Source organism: Anomaloglossus baeobatrachus, chromosome 3, assembly GCF_048569485.1.
Source record: "Anomaloglossus baeobatrachus isolate aAnoBae1 chromosome 3, aAnoBae1.hap1, whole genome shotgun sequence".
Classification (NCBI taxonomy): Eukaryota; Metazoa; Chordata; class Amphibia; order Anura; family Aromobatidae; genus Anomaloglossus; species Anomaloglossus baeobatrachus.
Window position 1 is genome coordinate 136,151,733 of NC_134355.1, and position 17,944 is coordinate 136,169,676.

At 47.7% G+C, this 17,944-nt stretch overlaps 1 protein-coding gene across 1 annotated transcript in view; it reads left to right on the forward strand.

The window, feature by feature from the left end:
• Positions 1–17,944, forward strand: part of HEATR5B (HEAT repeat containing 5B) — a 178,140-nt gene that overhangs the window by 147,610 nt on the left and 12,586 nt on the right. The window contains exons 31-35 of the mRNA XM_075339495.1: positions 7,193–7,337; positions 7,456–7,728; positions 11,873–12,097; positions 13,085–13,236; positions 15,031–15,244. Coding sequence (XP_075195610.1) covers positions 7,193–7,337; positions 7,456–7,728; positions 11,873–12,097; positions 13,085–13,236; positions 15,031–15,244 — 1,009 coding nt within the window. The remainder of the gene's footprint in view (positions 1–7,192; positions 7,338–7,455; positions 7,729–11,872; positions 12,098–13,084; positions 13,237–15,030; positions 15,245–17,944) is intronic.

Sequence of the window (17,944 nt, forward strand, 5' to 3'; positions counted from 1 at the left end):
AGGAGCAACTCTCTTTGGCAGAAAAACATCAGTTTACCTCGCCTAAGAGAGTGAAGAGTGTGTTCTTTAACCACTCCAGTTTTCAGACCGCTGTGACCAAACCCAGGGCCTGCCCTGACAAACGCTTTCCAAAGCATGGTTCTGATGACCGGTTTCCCTTTCCACCTGAGGTGGTCAAGGAGTGGTCTCACTCCCCAAAGGTAGACCCTCCGGTGTCTAGGCTATCAGCCCGGACCGTTGTGTCGGTGGCTGACGGCACCTCACTTAAGGATTCCACTGACCGTCAGATTGACCTTCTGGCCAAATCTGTGTATGAAGCTGCGGGGGCCGTGTTTTCCCCGACTTTTGCAGCAGTGTGGGCTCTCAAAGCCATCTCTGCTTCTCTAGAGGAGATGCATTCCCTCACCAAGGAATCTATGCCTGAGATGGTTACCTTAACTGCTCAGGCTTCAGCTTTTTCATCCTATGCCATGTCTGCCATGCTAGAGGCTGCTCACCGCACTGCGGTGGCTTCAGCTAATCCCCTTTTGCTGGTTCACGGCTGTTTGGTGAACAGCTGGATGAAATCATTAAAGAAGCTACTGGCGGGAAGAGTACTTACATGCCACAAACCAAGACCAGGAAACCCACCCTGTGTAGGAATCAATCGAGGTTTCGTTCCTCCAACTGGTCATCCTCTAAGCCTTCCGCCTCGTCCGCTAACTCCGCCAAGGATCAGAAATCCAACTGGCGCCCAAAAGCGCGTCCGCAGAAGACCGCAGGAGGTTCTGCCACCTAGGCAGCTTCCTCATGACTCTCGGCCCGCTCCAGCCACGTCCTTAGTCGGTGGCAGGCTCTCCCACTTTGGCGACGCTTGGTTAAAGCAAGTCTCCGATCAGTGGGTAAGAGACTTCATATCTCACGGCTACAGGATAGAATTCTCTTCCAGCCCTCCAAACAGATTTTTTCTCTCAACTCCCCCCTGCTCCAAGGCCGCCGCCTTCTCGCAGGCCGTGGCGTCCTTGCAGGCAAACGGAGTGATTGTCCCAGTTCCCGCTCAGGAACGGTTCAGAGGTTTTTACTCAAATCTCTTCCAAGTTCCAAAAAAGGATGGTACCTTCCGGCCCATCCTGGATCTCAAGCTTCTCAACAAGCATGTCCGGGTGCGGCATTTTCGCATGGAGTCTCTGCGATCAGTCATTGCCTCTATGACCCATGGGGAGTTCCTGGCGTCCATCGACATCAGAGATGCCTATCTACATGTGCCAATCGCAGTGTCACATCAGCGTTGGTTACGTTTTGCGATAGGAGAGGATCATTTCCAATTCGTGGCTCTCCCCTTCGGGTTAGCCACGGCCCCTCGGGTATTCACCAAGGTCATGGCGGCAGTGATTGCGGTCCTGCACCTCCAGGGGTTAGCAGTGCTTCCTTATCTGGACGACCTTCTGGTCAAGGGTACATCCAGCGCAGACTGTCAGCGGAGTGTTTCGCTCACTCTCGCCACCTTAGCCCAATTCGGGTGGATTGTTAATCTTCCCAAATCCACTCTGACTCCGACCCAGAGTCTCACGTACCTAGGGATGCAGTTCGAGACTTTGCCGGCACTTGTGAAGTTGCCCTTAATCAAACAGCAGTCTCTCCGGCTAGCGGTGCGCTCTCTCCTGAGGCCCCGCCGTTATTCCCTCAGGCGCCTGATGCAGGTGCTGGGTCAAATGGTGGCCTCCATAGAGGCGGTTCCCTTTGCCCAGTTCCATCTGCGTCCTCTGCAGCTGGACATTCTCCGCTGTTGGGACAAGCGGCTTTCCTCCTTACAGAGGTTAGTGGCTCTGTCGCCACGGACGAGGAGCTCTCTTCAGTGGTGGCTTCGACCCCTCTCCCTGTCCCAAGGGCGCTCCTTCCTGACTCCGTCCTGGGTTATTCTCACCACGGATGCCAGCCTATCCGGCTGGGGAGCGGTACATCTCCACCACAGAGCACAGGGCACTTGGACTCCGTCCGAGTCAGCCCTTTCAATCAATGTGCTGGAAACCAGAGCTGTGCTTCTAGCTCTCCTAGCCTTTCACCACCTGTTAGCGGGCAGGCACATTCGAGTCCAGTCAGACAACGCGACAGCGGTTGCCTACATCAATCACCAAGGCGGGACACGCAGCCGCCTGGCAATGTTGGAGGTCCAACGCATTCTTCAATGGGTGGAGGACTTCAAGTCCACCATATCCGCAGTCCACATCCCTGGCGTAGAAAACTCGGAGGCAGATTATCTCAGCCGTCAATCCGTGGGCGGTGGCGAGTGGTCCCTGCACCCGGCAGTGTTTCAGTCAATCTGCCGCAAGTGGGGCACTCCGGACGTGGACCTAATGGCATCCCGTCACAACAACAAGGTTCCGGTTTACGTGGCTCACTCCCACGATCCTCAGGCCTTCGCCGCGGACGCTCTGGTTCAAGACTGGTCCCAGTTTCGTCTGTCCTACGTGTTTCCCCCTCTAGCTCTCTTGCCCAGAGTCCTGCGCAAGATCAGAATGGGGGGCCGTCGAGTCATCCTCATTGCACCGGACTGGCCCAGGCGAGCTTGGTATCCGGACCTGCTCCAACTGTCCGTGGAGATGCCGTGGCATCTTCCGGACGGTCCAGACCTGCTCTCGCAAGGTCCGTTTTTCCGCCCGAATTCTGCGGCACTCAAATTGACGGCGTGGCTCTTGAGTCCTGGATTTTGACGGCTTCTGGTATTCCTCCTGAAGTCATCTCCACTATGACTCGGGCCCGTAAGTCTTCCTCCGTCAAGATCTATCACAGGACTTGGAAAATGTTCCTGTCCTGGTGTCGCTCTTCCGGCCATTCTCCTTGGCCATTCTCGTTGCCGACCCTTCTGTCTTTTTTACAGTCCGGTCTGCAGCTAGGACTGTCCCTCAACTCTCTCAAGGGACAAGTCTCAACTCTATCAGTGCTGTTCCAGCGGCGTCTCACCCGGCTGGCTCAGGTCCGCACCTTCATGCAAGGTGCGTCTCACATCATTCCGCCTTATCGGCGGCCCTTGGATCCCTGGGACTTTAACTTGGTCCTCACGGTATTGCAGAAACCCCCTTTCAAGCCCCTTAGGGAGGTTTCTTTGTATCGTCTTTCTCAAAAGGTGGCCTTTCTAGTTGCCATAACTTCTCTCAGGAGAGTCTCTGATTTGGCTGCGCTCTCCTCGGAGTCACCTTTTTTGTTTTTTTTACCAAGACAAGGTAGTTCTCCTTCCGACCCCGGACTTTCTTCCTAAGGTGGTCTCTCCCTTCCACCTTAACCAGGATATTTCCTTGCCTTCCTTCTGTCCGGCCCCTGTTCATCGCTTTGAGAAAGCGCTGCATACTCTAGATCTGGTGCGTGCTCTCCGGATCTGTGTGTCTTGCACCGCTGCGCTTAGGCGGTGCACCTCTCTTTTTGTGCTAACCACAGGGCGGCGCAAGGGTCTCTCTGCTTCTAAGCCGACCTTGGCCCGTTGGATTAGATCGACCATTTCGGACGCCTACCAGAGTACTCAGGTGCCTCCCCCGCCGGGGATCAAAGCACACTCGACCAGAGCTGTCGGTGCCTCTTGGGCTTTTAGGCACCAGGCTACGGCTCAACAAGTCTGTCAGGCTGCCACTTGGACTAGCCTGCATACCTTTTCGAAGCACTACCAAGTGCACGCTCACGCTTCGGCAGATGCGAGCTTGGGCAGACGCATCCTTCAGGCGGCTGTCGCCCACTTGTGAAGTTAGGCTCCGCCTACTTCTTAGTTTTTTTTCTGTTTATTCCCACCCAGGGACAGCTTTGGAACGTCCCACGGTCCGGGCCTCCCAAAGGAACAATAAAGAAAAAGAGAATTTTGTTACTTACCGTAAATTCTTTTTCTTATAGTTCCGTATTGGGAGACCCAGCTCCCTCCCTGTTGCCTGTTGGCAATTTTCTTGTTCCGTGTGTTATCACCGGCTGTTGTCGTGGACAGAGTCTTCGGTTGTTCCGGTTCTTACTCGGTTCTACTTGTGGGTGGCTATTCTCCTTCAGCTTTTGCATTAAACTGGCTAGGACTGGCTACCAGGGGGTGTATAAGCTCAGAGGGAGGAGCTGCACTTTTAAGTGTAGTACTTTGTGTGTCCTCCGGAGGCAGAAGCTATACACCCATGGTCTGGGTCTCCCAATACGGAACTATAAGAAAAAGAATTTACGGTAAGTAACAAAATTCTCTTTATATATATACACCGTGTTTTTCCAAAAATAAGACCTCCCCCAAAAATAAGCCCTAGCAGGGATTTTCAGCATTTTCGGAGAAAGGCTTCAATATAAGCCCTCCCCCGAAAATAAGCCCTAGTCCCGGATCAATAATTAAGTGTCCGTGCAGCTAAACAGGTTACAGATACTGCAGGACACTTCATTATAGACAGCGGCACCCGGCAATTACACTCACCAGACGCCGAGCAGCAGGACCTGCAGTGATCGCACACATCAGCACACACACACACACACACACACACACACACACACACACACACACACACACACACACACACACAATCAGATCACACACACAAACATCGGATCGCACACAGTCAGGTCGCACACATAATCAGATCGCACACGCAAACATCAAATCGCACACGCAAACATCGGATCGCACACACATCGGATCGCATACACACTCACCTCATCCGGTGACACCGATCTCTTCTCGCCGGGAGAATCCTGAGAGGCAGTGCGGTGCAGCGCGACGAACAGGACACGTGACTTGCTTCATTCCCTGCTGCCATAAGTGCTGGATGTGATGTGATGTGTGTGTGTGTGATCTGCTGTGTGTGTCTGCAATCGGCTGTGTGTGTCTGCAATCGGCTGTGTGTATCTGTGATCGGCTGTGTGTGCCTGTGATCGGATGTTTGTATCTGTGATCGGCTGTGTGTGCCTGTGATAGGATGTGTGTATCTGATCGGCTGTGTGTGCCTGCGATCAGATGTGTGTGAACGGCTGTGTATATCTGCGATCCGCTGTGTGTGTGTGCCTGTGATCGGCTGTGTGTATCTGTGATCGGCTGTGTGTGCCTGTGATCTGCTGTGTATATCTGTGATCTGCTGTGTGTGTCTGGGATCTGCTGTGTGTGTGTGATCTGCTGTGTGTGTCTGGGATCTGCTGTGTGTGTCAGTGTGTCAGCTAGCAGCAGGGTAGGACGGGTGCAGCACCGACCGGAGATCACAGGAGGACCTGGGAACCACGCAGACGTCCTGGTCTGGTGAGTATGAGTCTCCTGGAAAGTGGGGGGGGTCAGCTTTTTTGGGGGGTAAACTTACCCCCAACTGTTTCCCCAAGAATAAGACCTCCTCCAAAAATAAGCCCTAGTGCTTTTTTGGGGGGCATAAAAAATACAAGACAGTGTCTTATTTTTGGAAAAACACGGTGTGTATATATATATATATATATATATATATATATATATATATATATATATATATATATATATATATATATATATATATAATAATATAATATAATATATATATATATATATATATATATATATATATATATATATATATATATATATATATATAATAATATAATATATATATATATATATATATATATATATATATATAATCTCAAAACTAATTTGTAATAATTTGCAGTAGCTCGTCACTTTATGCTAGATTTTAGGGGACGCTGACTGTTGAAGGGTATGTACCGTCTGTAGGACATGTACTGTAGGTCATAGGGAGCTTGGGATTTCTACAAATCCCCTTTACTTTGTTGGAACTATAAGGTTATGTTAACACAGGGCATTTTTGCTGAGTTTTTTTAGCATGGTTTTTGCCTTGGTTTTATGTAAATCCATGCTAATAAAAGCTGCCTTCACAGTCCCCGCAAAGTCTATGAGATTCCTGAAATCTCATGCACACACACACCTGCGTTTTTTTCCCTGACTGTTCTGTCATCCTCCTTGGTTTTTACTGCATTTTTGAAAGAATGAGCTTGTCAATTCTTGTAGCATATTTACCGCGGTTTTGCTGTGATTTCACCGTATTTTTTTTTTTTTTTTGCCCATACAAATCAAAAAGGAAGTGCAAAACCACAGGTTATTTCCTGGCAAACCCTGAGGTTTTTGCTGCAGAAGAAACCTGAGCCAAAATACCTTGTGTGAACATAGCCTAATATGCTGCGTTTTTACCGCACTGAAAATACACAGTGTCAAAAACTTCCTAAAACCTCAGTGGGCACATAGCCTAAGGCCTATTTAATATTAGTAAATCTTTATTTCTATAGCGCCAACATATTCCTCAGCGCTTTACAATTCAGGAGGTCTCATACAAACAAATGACAGTTATAGAAAATACAATGATTAAAATAAGGAAAAAAAGAGACAACCCTGCTCGTGAGAGCTTACAATCTACAATGAGATGGGGGGTGGAAACAAGTGCAAGTGCTTATTTACAATGACAATCCCGAAATGGGGGATAGATAAGGGATCCCTTAACCAGTTGGCCAGAACTTTAAGATGCATTTGGGTGCAGTGGAGTTTGATGTGGAGTTATGCAAATTCAATTTGGCTAGGGAGTGTGATAGGCCACCCTAAAAAGATGCGTTTTTATGGAGCGTCTGAAGCTGATTAAGTTGTGATTCATCCTAGCTTCTTGGGGTAGAGTGTTCCAAAGGATTGGTGCAGCTCGGGAGAAGTCTTGGATGCGGGAGTGGGAGGTTCGGATTAGTGTGGATGTTAGTCGAAAGTCATTTGCAGAGCGTAGAGAACGGGTAGGGTGATAGACAGAGAAGAGGGTGGTGATGTAGGGGGGAGCCGCACTGTGGAGACCTTTGTGGGTATTTAAAACGTCTAACATTCAGGGACTGAGTAGCCGAGATGCCCAGATCAACCCCGAGTCTCCCGACTTGAACTCAACAGACTCAGGACTTAGCTTGATTTTTTTTTTTTTCTTTATGGTGGTTCACCATGATGTGAGAAGATCCACCTCCAATCTAACGTTTATGAGGACAGTCCAAAAGGCACTTTTCTTTTTGTTGAATGATCGCGGTCTCAGCCCCTGAACTTCCATTGATTAAAGTACTAACAATGCATCTCATTCCAGTGGGGTATTTGTTTGAGGCCGGTGTATGAAATGCTGTTTTTGATAAATTCTCCTAGTGTCTCGTATTATCCATGCTCATGGTATGTATAAATGTGATAGAAATATGCTTATGTCTCCTATGCTTCTTCTAGGTCATTGGAGTTGAACTTCTAAATGTCCTACATCGGTTACTACTGACCTGTAATCCAATTTCTGTCCAATTGCTTGTCACTACTGTGGTGCAGCAAATTGTACGAGCCGCACACGACAAACTACAGGAGCAAAGAAATGCTCAAAGTAAGATCATCGTTAGCTTTACTGTTCTGCCCAACTTTCCCTTTATACCGCTGATCACTCAGCATTGACTAGTGACATCCGTTATAGTGCTTGAATTATTTCTGATATTTCTCTACAGATAAAGATGACACAAGTGAAAAGGAAACACAGATACTTTTGGGTGAAGGTGAAGAAAGCGGAGCCTTAGTCCCAGGAAAGTCTCTGGTCTTTGCTGCCATGGAGCTGCTAATGTTCATCCTGGTACGACACATACCGCAGCTCAGCTCGAAAGTGTCAGACTCTCCGAGTCATGTCATCAATAGACATCAGCAGCTTTCAGAAGAGAGTGCTCGTCTCGTGGCATCTACAGTGACTATATTGGCTGATCTCCCTACTTTGTGCTCACCAGAAGGTATGTCTTCCAAGATACTGGACGAGATTGGTGACATATCAAATAGTTTAAGACTTGCCATGATATCTGGCTGAAAATGGGTATTTCTTTGTCGCTCCATTGGGAGACCCAGACAATTGGGTGTATAGCTTCTGCCTCCGGAGGCCACACAAAGTATTACACTTAAAAGTGTAAAGCCCCTCCCCTTCTGCCTATACACCCCCCGTGCATCACGGGCTCCTCAGTTTTTATGCTTTGTGCGAAGGAAAGACCGTTGGGTGAGAGACATTCTGTCTCACGGTTACAGGATAGAGTTCAGCTCTCGTCCTCCGACTCGATTCTTCAGAACATCTCCGCCCCCCGAGCGAGCCGATGCTCTTCTTCAGATGGTCAAGGGTTGGGCTCAGTGTCCCAAGGTGGATCCTCCTGTCTCCAGACTGGCGGCTAGATCCATAGTTGCCGTGGAAGATGGGGCTTCACTCAAAGATGCCACTGACAGACAGATGGAGCTCTGGTTGAAATCCATCTATGAAGCTATCGGCGCGTCCTTTGCTCCGGCATTCGCAGCCGTATGGGCACTCCAAGCTATCTCAGCGTGTCACTCGCAGATTAATGCAGTCACACATGCCTCTGCTCCGCAGGTGGTGTCCTTAACCTCTCAGGCGTCGGCGTTTGCGTCCTACGCCATTAATGCTGTCCTGGACTCTGCGAGCCGTACGGCGGTGGCTTCCGCCAATTCGGTAGCAGTCCGCAGGGCCATGTGGCTACGTGAATGGAAGGCAGACTCTGCTTCCAAAAAGTTCTTAACCGGTTTGCCATTTTCTGGCGACCGCCTGTTTGGTGAGCGATTGGATGAAATCATTAAACAATCCAAGGGAAAGGACTCTTCCTTACCCCAGTCCAAACCAAACAGACCTCAACAACGGAAGGTACAATCGAGGTTTCGGTCCTTTCGGCCCGCGGGCAGGTCTCAATTCTCCTCGTCCAACAGGCCACAGAAGGGTCAGAGGGACTCCGATTCATGGCGGTCTAAGCCACGTCCTAAAAAGACCGCCGGAGGAACCGCTCCCAAAGCGGCCTCCTCATGACTTTCGGCCTCTTCACACCGCATCCTCGGTCGGTGGCAGGCTCTCCCGCTTTTGCGACGCCTGGCTGCCACAGGTACTGACATATCTTGGCATGGAGTTTCATACTCTCTCAGCGATAGTGAAGCTTCCGCTGGACAAACAGCGTTCACTACAGACAGGGGTGCAATCTCTCCTTCAAGGTCAGTCACACCCCTTGAGGCGCCTCATGCACTTCCTAGGGAAGATGGTAGCAGCAATGGAGGCAGTTCCTTTTGCGCAGTTTCATCTGCGTCCACTTCAATGGGACATTCTCCGCAAATGGGACAGGAAGTCGGCGTCCCTCGACAGGAACGTCTCCCTCTCTCAGGCAGCCAAAACCTCCCTTCGGTGGTGGCTTCTTCCCACTTCATTGTCGAAGGGGAAATCATTCCTGCCCCCATCCTGGGCTGTGGTCACGACGGACGCGAGTCTGTCAGGGTGGGGAGCGGTCTTTCTCCACCACAGGGCTCAGGGTACCTGGACTCAGCCAGAGTCCTCCCTTCAGATCAATGTTCTGGAGATAAGGGCAGTGTATCTTGCCCTAAAGGCGTTCCAGCCATGGCTGGAAGGCAAGCAGATCCGAATTCAGTCGGACAACTCCACAGCGGTGGCATACATCAACCACCAAGGCGGAACACGCAGTCGGCAAGCCTTCCAGGAAGTCCGGCGGATTCTGCTATGGGTGGAAGCCACAGCCTCCACCATATCCGCAGTTCACATCCCGGGCGTAGAAAACTGGGAAGCAGACTTTCTCAGTCGCCAGGGCATGGACGCAGGGGAATGGTCCCTTCACCCGGACGTGTTTCAAGAGATCTGTTGCTGCTGGGGGATGCCGGACGTCGACCTAATGGCGTCCCGGCACAACAACAAGGTCCCGGCATTCATGGCACGGTCTCAAGATCACAGAGCTCTAGCGGCAGACGCCTTAGTTCAGGATTGGTCGCAGTTTCAACTCCCTTATGTGTTTCCTCCTCTGGCACTGTTGCCCAGAGTGTTACGCAAGATCAGGTCCGACTGCCGCCGCGCCATCCTCGTCGCTCCAGACTGGCCGAGGAGGTCGTGGTACCCGGATCTGTGGCATCTCACGGTGGGCCAACCGTGGGCACTACCAGACCGACCAGACTTGCTGTCTCAAGGGCCGTTTTTCCATCTGAATTCTGCGGCCCTCAACCTGACTGTGTGGCCATTGAGTCCTGGATCCTAGCGTCTTCAGGGTTATCTCAAGAGGTCATTGCCACTATGAGACAGGCTAGGAAACCAACGTCCGCCAAGATCTACCACAGGACGTGGAGGATATTCTTATCCTGGTGCTCTGATCAGGGTTTTACTCCCTGGCCATTTGCCTTGCCCACTTTTCTTTCGTTCCGTCAATCCGGATTGGAAAAGGGTTTGTCGCTCGGCTCCCTTAAGGGACAAGTCTCAGCGCTCTCTGTGTTTTTTCAGAAGCGCCTAGCCAGACTTCCACAGGTACGCACGTTCCTGCAGGGGGTTTGTCACATAGTCCCTCCTTACAAGCGTCCGTTAGAACCCTGGGATCTGAACAGGGTACTGATGGCTCTTCAGAAACCACCTTTTGAGCCAATGAAGGATATTTCTCTTTCACGCCTTTCGCAGAAAGTGGTCTTCCTAGTAGCAGTCACATCACTTCGGAGAGTGTCTGAGCTAGCAGCGCTGTCATGCAAAGCCCCTTTCCTGGTGTTTCACCAGGACAAGGTGGTTCTGCGTCCGGTTCCGGAATTTCTCCCTAAGGTGGTATCTCCCTTTCATCTCAATCAGGATATCTCCTTACCCTCTTTTTGTCCTCATCCAGTTCACCAATGTGAAAAGGATTTGCACTTGTTAGATCTGGTGAGAGCACTCAGACTCTACATTTCTCGTACGGCGCCCCTGCGCCGCTCGGATGCACTCTTTGTCCTTGTCGCTGGCCAGCGTAAAGGATCACAGGCTTCCAAATCAACCCTGGCTTGGTGGATCAAGGAACCAATTCTCGAAGCTTACCGATCTTCTGGGCTTCCGGTTCCCTCAGGGCTGAAGGCCCATTCTACCAGAGCCGTGGGTGCGTCCTGGGCTTTGCGGCACCAGGCTACGGCTCAGCAGGTGTGTCAGGCGGCTACCTGGTCGAGCCTGCACACTTTCACGAAACACTATCAGGTGCATACCTATGCTTCGGCAGATGCCAGCCTAGGTAGGCGAGTCCTTCAGGCGGCGGTTGCCCACCTGTAGGAAGGGGCCGTTTTACGGCTCTATTACGAGGTATTATTTTACCCACCCAGGGACTGCTTTTGGACGTCCCAATTGTCTGGGTCTCCCAATGGAGCGACAAAGAAGAAGGGAATTTTGTTTACTTACCGTAAATTCCTTTTCTTCTAGCTCCAATTGGGAGACCCAGCACCCGCCCCTGTTTCCTTCGGGCTGTTGTTATTTGTGTACACATGTTGTTCATGTTGAATGGTTTTCAGTTTTCTGAACTTCCTTCGGATTGAATTTACTTTAGACCAATTTATAAGTTTCCTCCTTCTTGCTTTTGCACCAAAACGGAGGAGCCCGTGATGCACGGGGGGTGTATAGGCAGAAGGGGAGGGGCTTTACACTTTTAAGTGTAATACTTTGTGTGGCCTCCGGAGGCAGAAGCTATACACCCAATTGTCTGGGTCTCCCAATTGGAGCTAGAAGAAAAGGAATTTATGGTAAGTAAACAAAATTCCCTTCTTCAGTACCCTTTAATGTTTATAGGCAAAAACAATGTTAACCCCCCCCCCCCCCCACCTGCTTTAGTACTGATGCACTCCACTGGGACAGGAAGTGATGACTTTCCGCCATCCATTTACCTGACCACTGATTGACTGCAGGGCCTGTGATTACTGGGCAGGGCATCATCACTTTGGTCATGTTGGAGTGGTAGCGCTGCGGCAGGGGACAGATTACAAGGGGAGTGTTGCTTTTGTCTTTATAAGGATCCATTACCCTCTGTAAATTTAAAAAAAGTAAAGAAAATACAATGTAATATATTTAGACATATATGTAATGTGTCTATTTGTTTTTTAATCGCTCTTTTTCAGGCTGTATGACAGTACTGCCTACCATCCTTTACTTGGTAACAAAGGTCTTGAGGGAGACTGCGATAAAATCTTCAGATAATCAGATGCCATTGCCAGTTAGTGCTTGCTTACAAGCTATAAAAACCATTGTGACTTCATCACTGGCCAAGACAGAAAAAACTCAGAAGAAGTGGACAGATCTGATCCGTAGCACTTTAGCATCTGTGCTGGAGCATCCACAGACTGGTAAGAAACGAGGGTCACCAGTGAAGGGAATTAAGCATCTCGGTAGATCACTTAGTTGATAACAGATAAGTAATTATTCATGGGTCAAGTCATAGAACTAAAATATGCCATCAATTTATCATCGATGGGGGTCTGCCCTCAGGGAGTCTCACTAGATTTAAGAATGAACGGTCTAGGTCTGTAGTCCCCTTTTACCCTACAATGCACCTCTCCAGCACTTGTTATACAGGAAACTGCAGCAGGCTCCATATAAGTGAATAGTGTCTACTGTAATTCTGTACACAGCCCAGTGGCCGAGAGCATCTATGAGTAAGGGCTAGGACACAAGGCGAGTAAATAAAACTGGCCGAGTGAAATGCGATAAAAAAATTTGCATTCCACGCGTACCCATGTTACTCTATGGGGTCATTTGCATCTGCGATTTTTTTTTTTTTTTTTCAGCCCTAATTGGACGAAGAGAACAATTGCAGCATGCTGTGGGTGGAATCCGATCCGTATTAACTCGCACCCATACAAGTCTATGGCTGCGAGTGAAACATCACACTGCACTCGGAAGACACCAGAGTGCAGTGCGATAATCACATCAGCTGATTATGGAGGAGATGGGGGGATTAGTCCCTCCTCTCCTCCCCAGCTGTGATTCAATCGCAGCATGGTATCACAATATAATGACTCTCGGCTCATGCTCACAGCAGGGCAGGGACTGAGGGTCATTAGCAGAACGCATCCGATTCTCTCACATCATATGTCATACACTCGTGTGTCCCCAGCCTTAGATGGAGGCGCAGTGCTGCAGGTCTTTTAGTTTCAGAATTTATGGAGTCCCAAAGGGACTATCAAGTTATGGCATAACCTAGCAACATACTATCACTTTACTAGAAAGGAATGCCCAATTAATTGGTAGCATCCCTAATTTTTTGTTTTTAGCTTTTGTGCTTTCTTTAGGTATATTTTTCTCCCATTTTTTTCTTGCTTTGTGCATTGTAGGTGACTCCAGCCATACATTGGATGAGATCAGCATACTGACATCTGTTGTACTTTTCCTGCTGTCTGCAAGCACAGAGATCATTGGTGTGCAGGCATTACAGACCGGGTGTATAAACAAGTTCAAAGCAGCCATTACATCCAGTGACCCGTTGGTGAGAGAACTTGAATCCTTCTCCTTTCACTATTTTACACATACTAATCATCACTTATGGGCTATTTATTACCTCTCTAAAATAATATGCTGTTTAAAGATGACCTATCTGCTCCTGGAAAACTTCATGGAGTAAAGGAGACCAAGCTATATTAAATATTAAAATGCTCTGTAATCCCAATCATGTCCCCCTGCTCCTTGACTGACATCCTGCTCTGCAGTGTGTGTGCACAGAGCTGTCTGTCAATCAAATCAAGATGCAGAGGGAGTGATTACAGAGCGCTGACTGCTACCATTCACAACACTGCTCTGATGACTGAATGTGAGCCGCTGCAGAGAGAATAAGACTACGGCCTAAGCCACATGGCATGAAAATCGGACTGAGTGGAATGCGATAAAATATCGCATTCCACTCGGACCAATATTAGCCTGTGTGTCAACACCCACGAGTGATTATTTTCTCTGCCCCAATCGGACCGAGAAAACAATCGCAGCATGCTGCGACTGTAATGCGAGACTTTCTCTCGCACCCATTCAATTCTAGGGGCGAGAGAAAGATCGCACTGCACTCGCGGTACATCGGTGTACTGCGAGTGCAGGGCGAGAATCACAAAAGCCGGCAATGGAGGAGAGTGGGAGATAAATCCCTCCCTTCCCTCCTCAGTGCCGGCCCGTCCCCTGCAGCTGAGGTCCGATTGCAAGATCGGACCTCAGTCGCAGGGACACTCGCATGACACTCGGCTCCTGCTGTACTGCCAGCGTGAGCTGAGTGTCATGCGAGGATCGCAGTAGTCCCCGTGTGGCCTCGGCCTTAAAGAGTAACCGTCATTTTAATTTTTTATTTCATAACTCAATAGTACACATTAAAATAAGCAACTTTGTAATAATTCATTTCACAGCAATCTGCCTCTTTTTCCTCCTGGACTGATCTTTCATTTTTAAAATTCTCAATTCACTGGTAAAATCTGTTCATTGAAGATAAAATGTTACCTTACTGAGATAGGAGATGATAGTGCTGATAAGATTCTGTATAAATGTGAGGAGCTCTGCATCTAGCTCCTCCTCCTTCACGGCTACTAAGAATCGTATAAGTAACCTAGGGCTGGGCAATTACTCAAATTGATTTTATTGATTCCCTTTTTCTGATTAGCTCAGTTGTAATTTTTGGTAAAATCAAATTGTAGCTCTGATCCCGGCATTGCTGTTTCTTCTCATTGGTATGCAGTATGTCCGTATCATCAGAAATCTACTCCAGCTATAATTTGCTCCACTTTCTGGTGTAGATTATAGTACATTTGATGTGACCGCGGATATGCATACTTCAGCCACATTCCCACTAGACGTGTGCAACCTTGCTCGAAACAAATGAATGTATGCAAGGATTCAGAAAGTCTGCAGTCACAAAATGACTGAAGACTTTTGTGATAAGCCTGGATAACCCCTTTAATATCATAAAAAAGTATATCACATTAAAAATGCACACGTATGACCTAGTTTGAAGGGGTTATGTAGCCTTTTAAAATGAAGACCAGTGGGAGGCCGACTCTTGGAGCCCTGGTCGCTCAAGCTCTGTAGGCTGTTCATTAGCTTACAGGCTGTAATGGACTGTCTACACTTTTCAAGTGAATGAAACAACACTACAATCCCCTGCACCACCACTAGGAAAAGGGCAGCACAGACTCTACGATTAAATCAGCTTGTCTATCAGTCTAGACAACTCCTCCTTATTGTCTTGCTTCATAAATATTAATTATAGCTATAGTAAATTAATACTTAAGTGCATTCTATTTCCCAGGTTCAGGCTAAAAGCTATCAGCTCCTGTTGTCAGTTTTTCAACATTCCAATCGAGCTATTTCTACTCCGTATATTCATGCACTGGCGCCCATCATGGTAGAGAATCTGAAAGCTGTAGAAAAGAAGAGACCAAACAACAGTTCTGAGCTGCTGGCAGTTCAAGAAGGCATAAAGGTCCTGGAAAAACTGGTCTCTTTGGGAGAAGAGAAAAACCGTGAGTACATCGCAGAGGAGATCTCATTTATATATATATATAAATACATGTGTGGCCAATACAGAGGACTGGCGCAAGACTTATTCCTTCCAAAGACAATACTAAGGACCAGGGGGCATTCACTTCAAGTGGAAGAAAAGCGATTCTGGCCGCTAATTAGGAAAGGGTTCTTTACAGTTAGAGCAGTCAGACTGTGGAATGCCCTACCACAAGAGGTAGTAATGGCAGATACTGTAACAACTTTTATAAAAGGGCTGGATGATTTCCTCAGTACACAACATTGTTGGTTATAAATGATTTAGTGACAAAATGTATAATTGGTGGAGGAAAGTTGGATTGGACCTAGATCTGTTTGCAACGCTTTTTGCCATCCTTATGTGTCATTAGTAGTAGACCGTGCACATTACTCACAATTTTAGATTTCTGTTTCAGCCGAGATTGATAAATAAAAAGAGTGGAAAAATATATAACTTATGGGCCTTGCCCACCTTTGGGATGAAAGTCTGCAGTCACTGAAGTCAACCCGCACACTGTCAGGATTCTCGGGTGCCGGTGGCGAGAGTGGGTGCAATTTCCTTACTGTGAGGATTCAGCAGACTGCAGTCACCTTAGAGACTGCTGACTTTCATCCCAAACTTGCACAACCACTTTAAAGTGTCTGTATACGGTAAAATTATTATTACAACTTACCAAAAAGAAAGGAAAAAATAGTTTCCTGTTTGTGTCACACAAAAATAGTGCAGTATATTGTATATTTGATAAACAAAAATTGCTTATTCAAGTCACCTTGGGGGAGTAATAAATATAAAAAATTTTTTTCTAGTGTTTTAAATAAAAAAATGTAAAAACACCCCTAAAATCCCCAATATTTCAATAACTGGTTTACCCAGAAAAAAATGCCACGAAAAGATACTTTGTATTATCGCATCGATTATGACCTGTACTGCACAAGTATAGCATCATTGCATTTTGATTATTAAGACAAAATTGGTCATTGTTAAGGGGTTAAAGAAAACTGATTTAAATCATCACAAGTACTCATTGGGTGAAATGTACTGATTACTGAGGCTCTGACTGCTGAGACCCCCACTGATTCCAAAATGGGGCTCTTACAGGGAACCTGTCACCAGGTTTTTGCAACCTAATCTGAGAGCAGTATAATGTAGGGGGAGAGGTCCTAATGCCAGCAATGTGTCACTTACTGGGCTGCTTAAGCTGGTGTCACACTAAGCGACAGCGACAACGACGTCGCTGTTACGTCACCATTTTCGGTGACGTAACAGCGACCTTGTAAGTCGCTGTTATGATCGCTGCTTAGCTGTCAAACACAGCAGAAGCAGCGATCATAACGTCGCTACATGTGCAGAGAGCAGGGAGCCGCGCTTAGCGCTGGCTCCTTGCTCTCCTAGGTACAGTACACATCGGGTTAATTAACCCGATGTGTGCTGCAGCTACATGTCACAGTGCAGAGAGCAGGGAGCCGCGCGCACTGCTTAGCGCTGGCTCCTTGCTCTCCTTGCTACAGTACACATCGGGTTAATTACCCGATGCATACTGCAGCCACATGTCACAGTGCAGGAGCCGGCACTGGCAGCAAGAGCGGAGGCTGGTAACCAGCGTAAACATCGGGTAACCAGGGAAAGGTCTTCCCTTGGTTACCCGATGTTTACGCTGGTTACAGCTTACCGCAGCTGCCAGTGCCGGCTCCTGATCGCTTCATTTCGTCGCTCTCTCGCTGTCACACACAGCGATGTGTGTCACAGCGGGAGAGTGACGACCAAAAAATGAAGCTGGACATTCAGCAACGACCGGCGACCTCACAGCAGGGGCCAGGTCGTTGCTGGATGTCACACACAGCGACAGCGACGGGACGTCGCTGCAACGTCACAGAAAATGGTGACGTAGCAGTGACGTCGTTGTCGTCGTCGTTATGTGTGACACCAGCTTAAGTGTAGTTTTGATAAAAATCACTATTTAACCAGCAGGAGATTATCATTAGAAGACTATGTGGTGTGCTGCCAGGTAGTCCAGCATATTCATGAACTCTGCATAACTGCTGCAGAGAAAACATTGATTTTATCAAAATGACAGCAAACAGCTCAGTAAGTGACACATCGCTGGAATCGGGGTCTCTGTCCCTACATTATGCTACTCTCAGATGGAGTAGCAAAAACCTGGTGACATTCCCTTTAAGTGTACTATTAGATTGGAACAGTGGCTAGTGTAATCTAAAAAAGCTTGGCAGATTTGAGAAACTAATGGTTAATGTAAACAAAAATGAGTATAACTGCATCAAATTAACTATTATCTATATCAATAAAAAGGGATCATCACCTCTCAGCAGAATAAGTGTGAACAGGTGCAAGCTGCAAAGACTAATTAATTTACAAACAGAAAAATATAGCAGCACTCTGGAAATGCTAAGATATATGCAAAAATTGAATATATGAAATATAGTCTGCATGGCTGCTATATAGAACATACTTCTAAAATAAAGTTACATAGCTCACAAAGTGGCCAATTCATGCCCCTCAGCCTCGGCAAGGCATACCTTTCTTTAATGGGACCCTTACCTAATGTTTATCAAACTAATCTGAGAACCAAGTACGTTAATTTTTAGAATTGTGTTCTATGTAGCAGTTATGCCATCTAAGTTTAATACGTTCAGTGTTTACATTCATCTTGGCACTGTATTGTTTA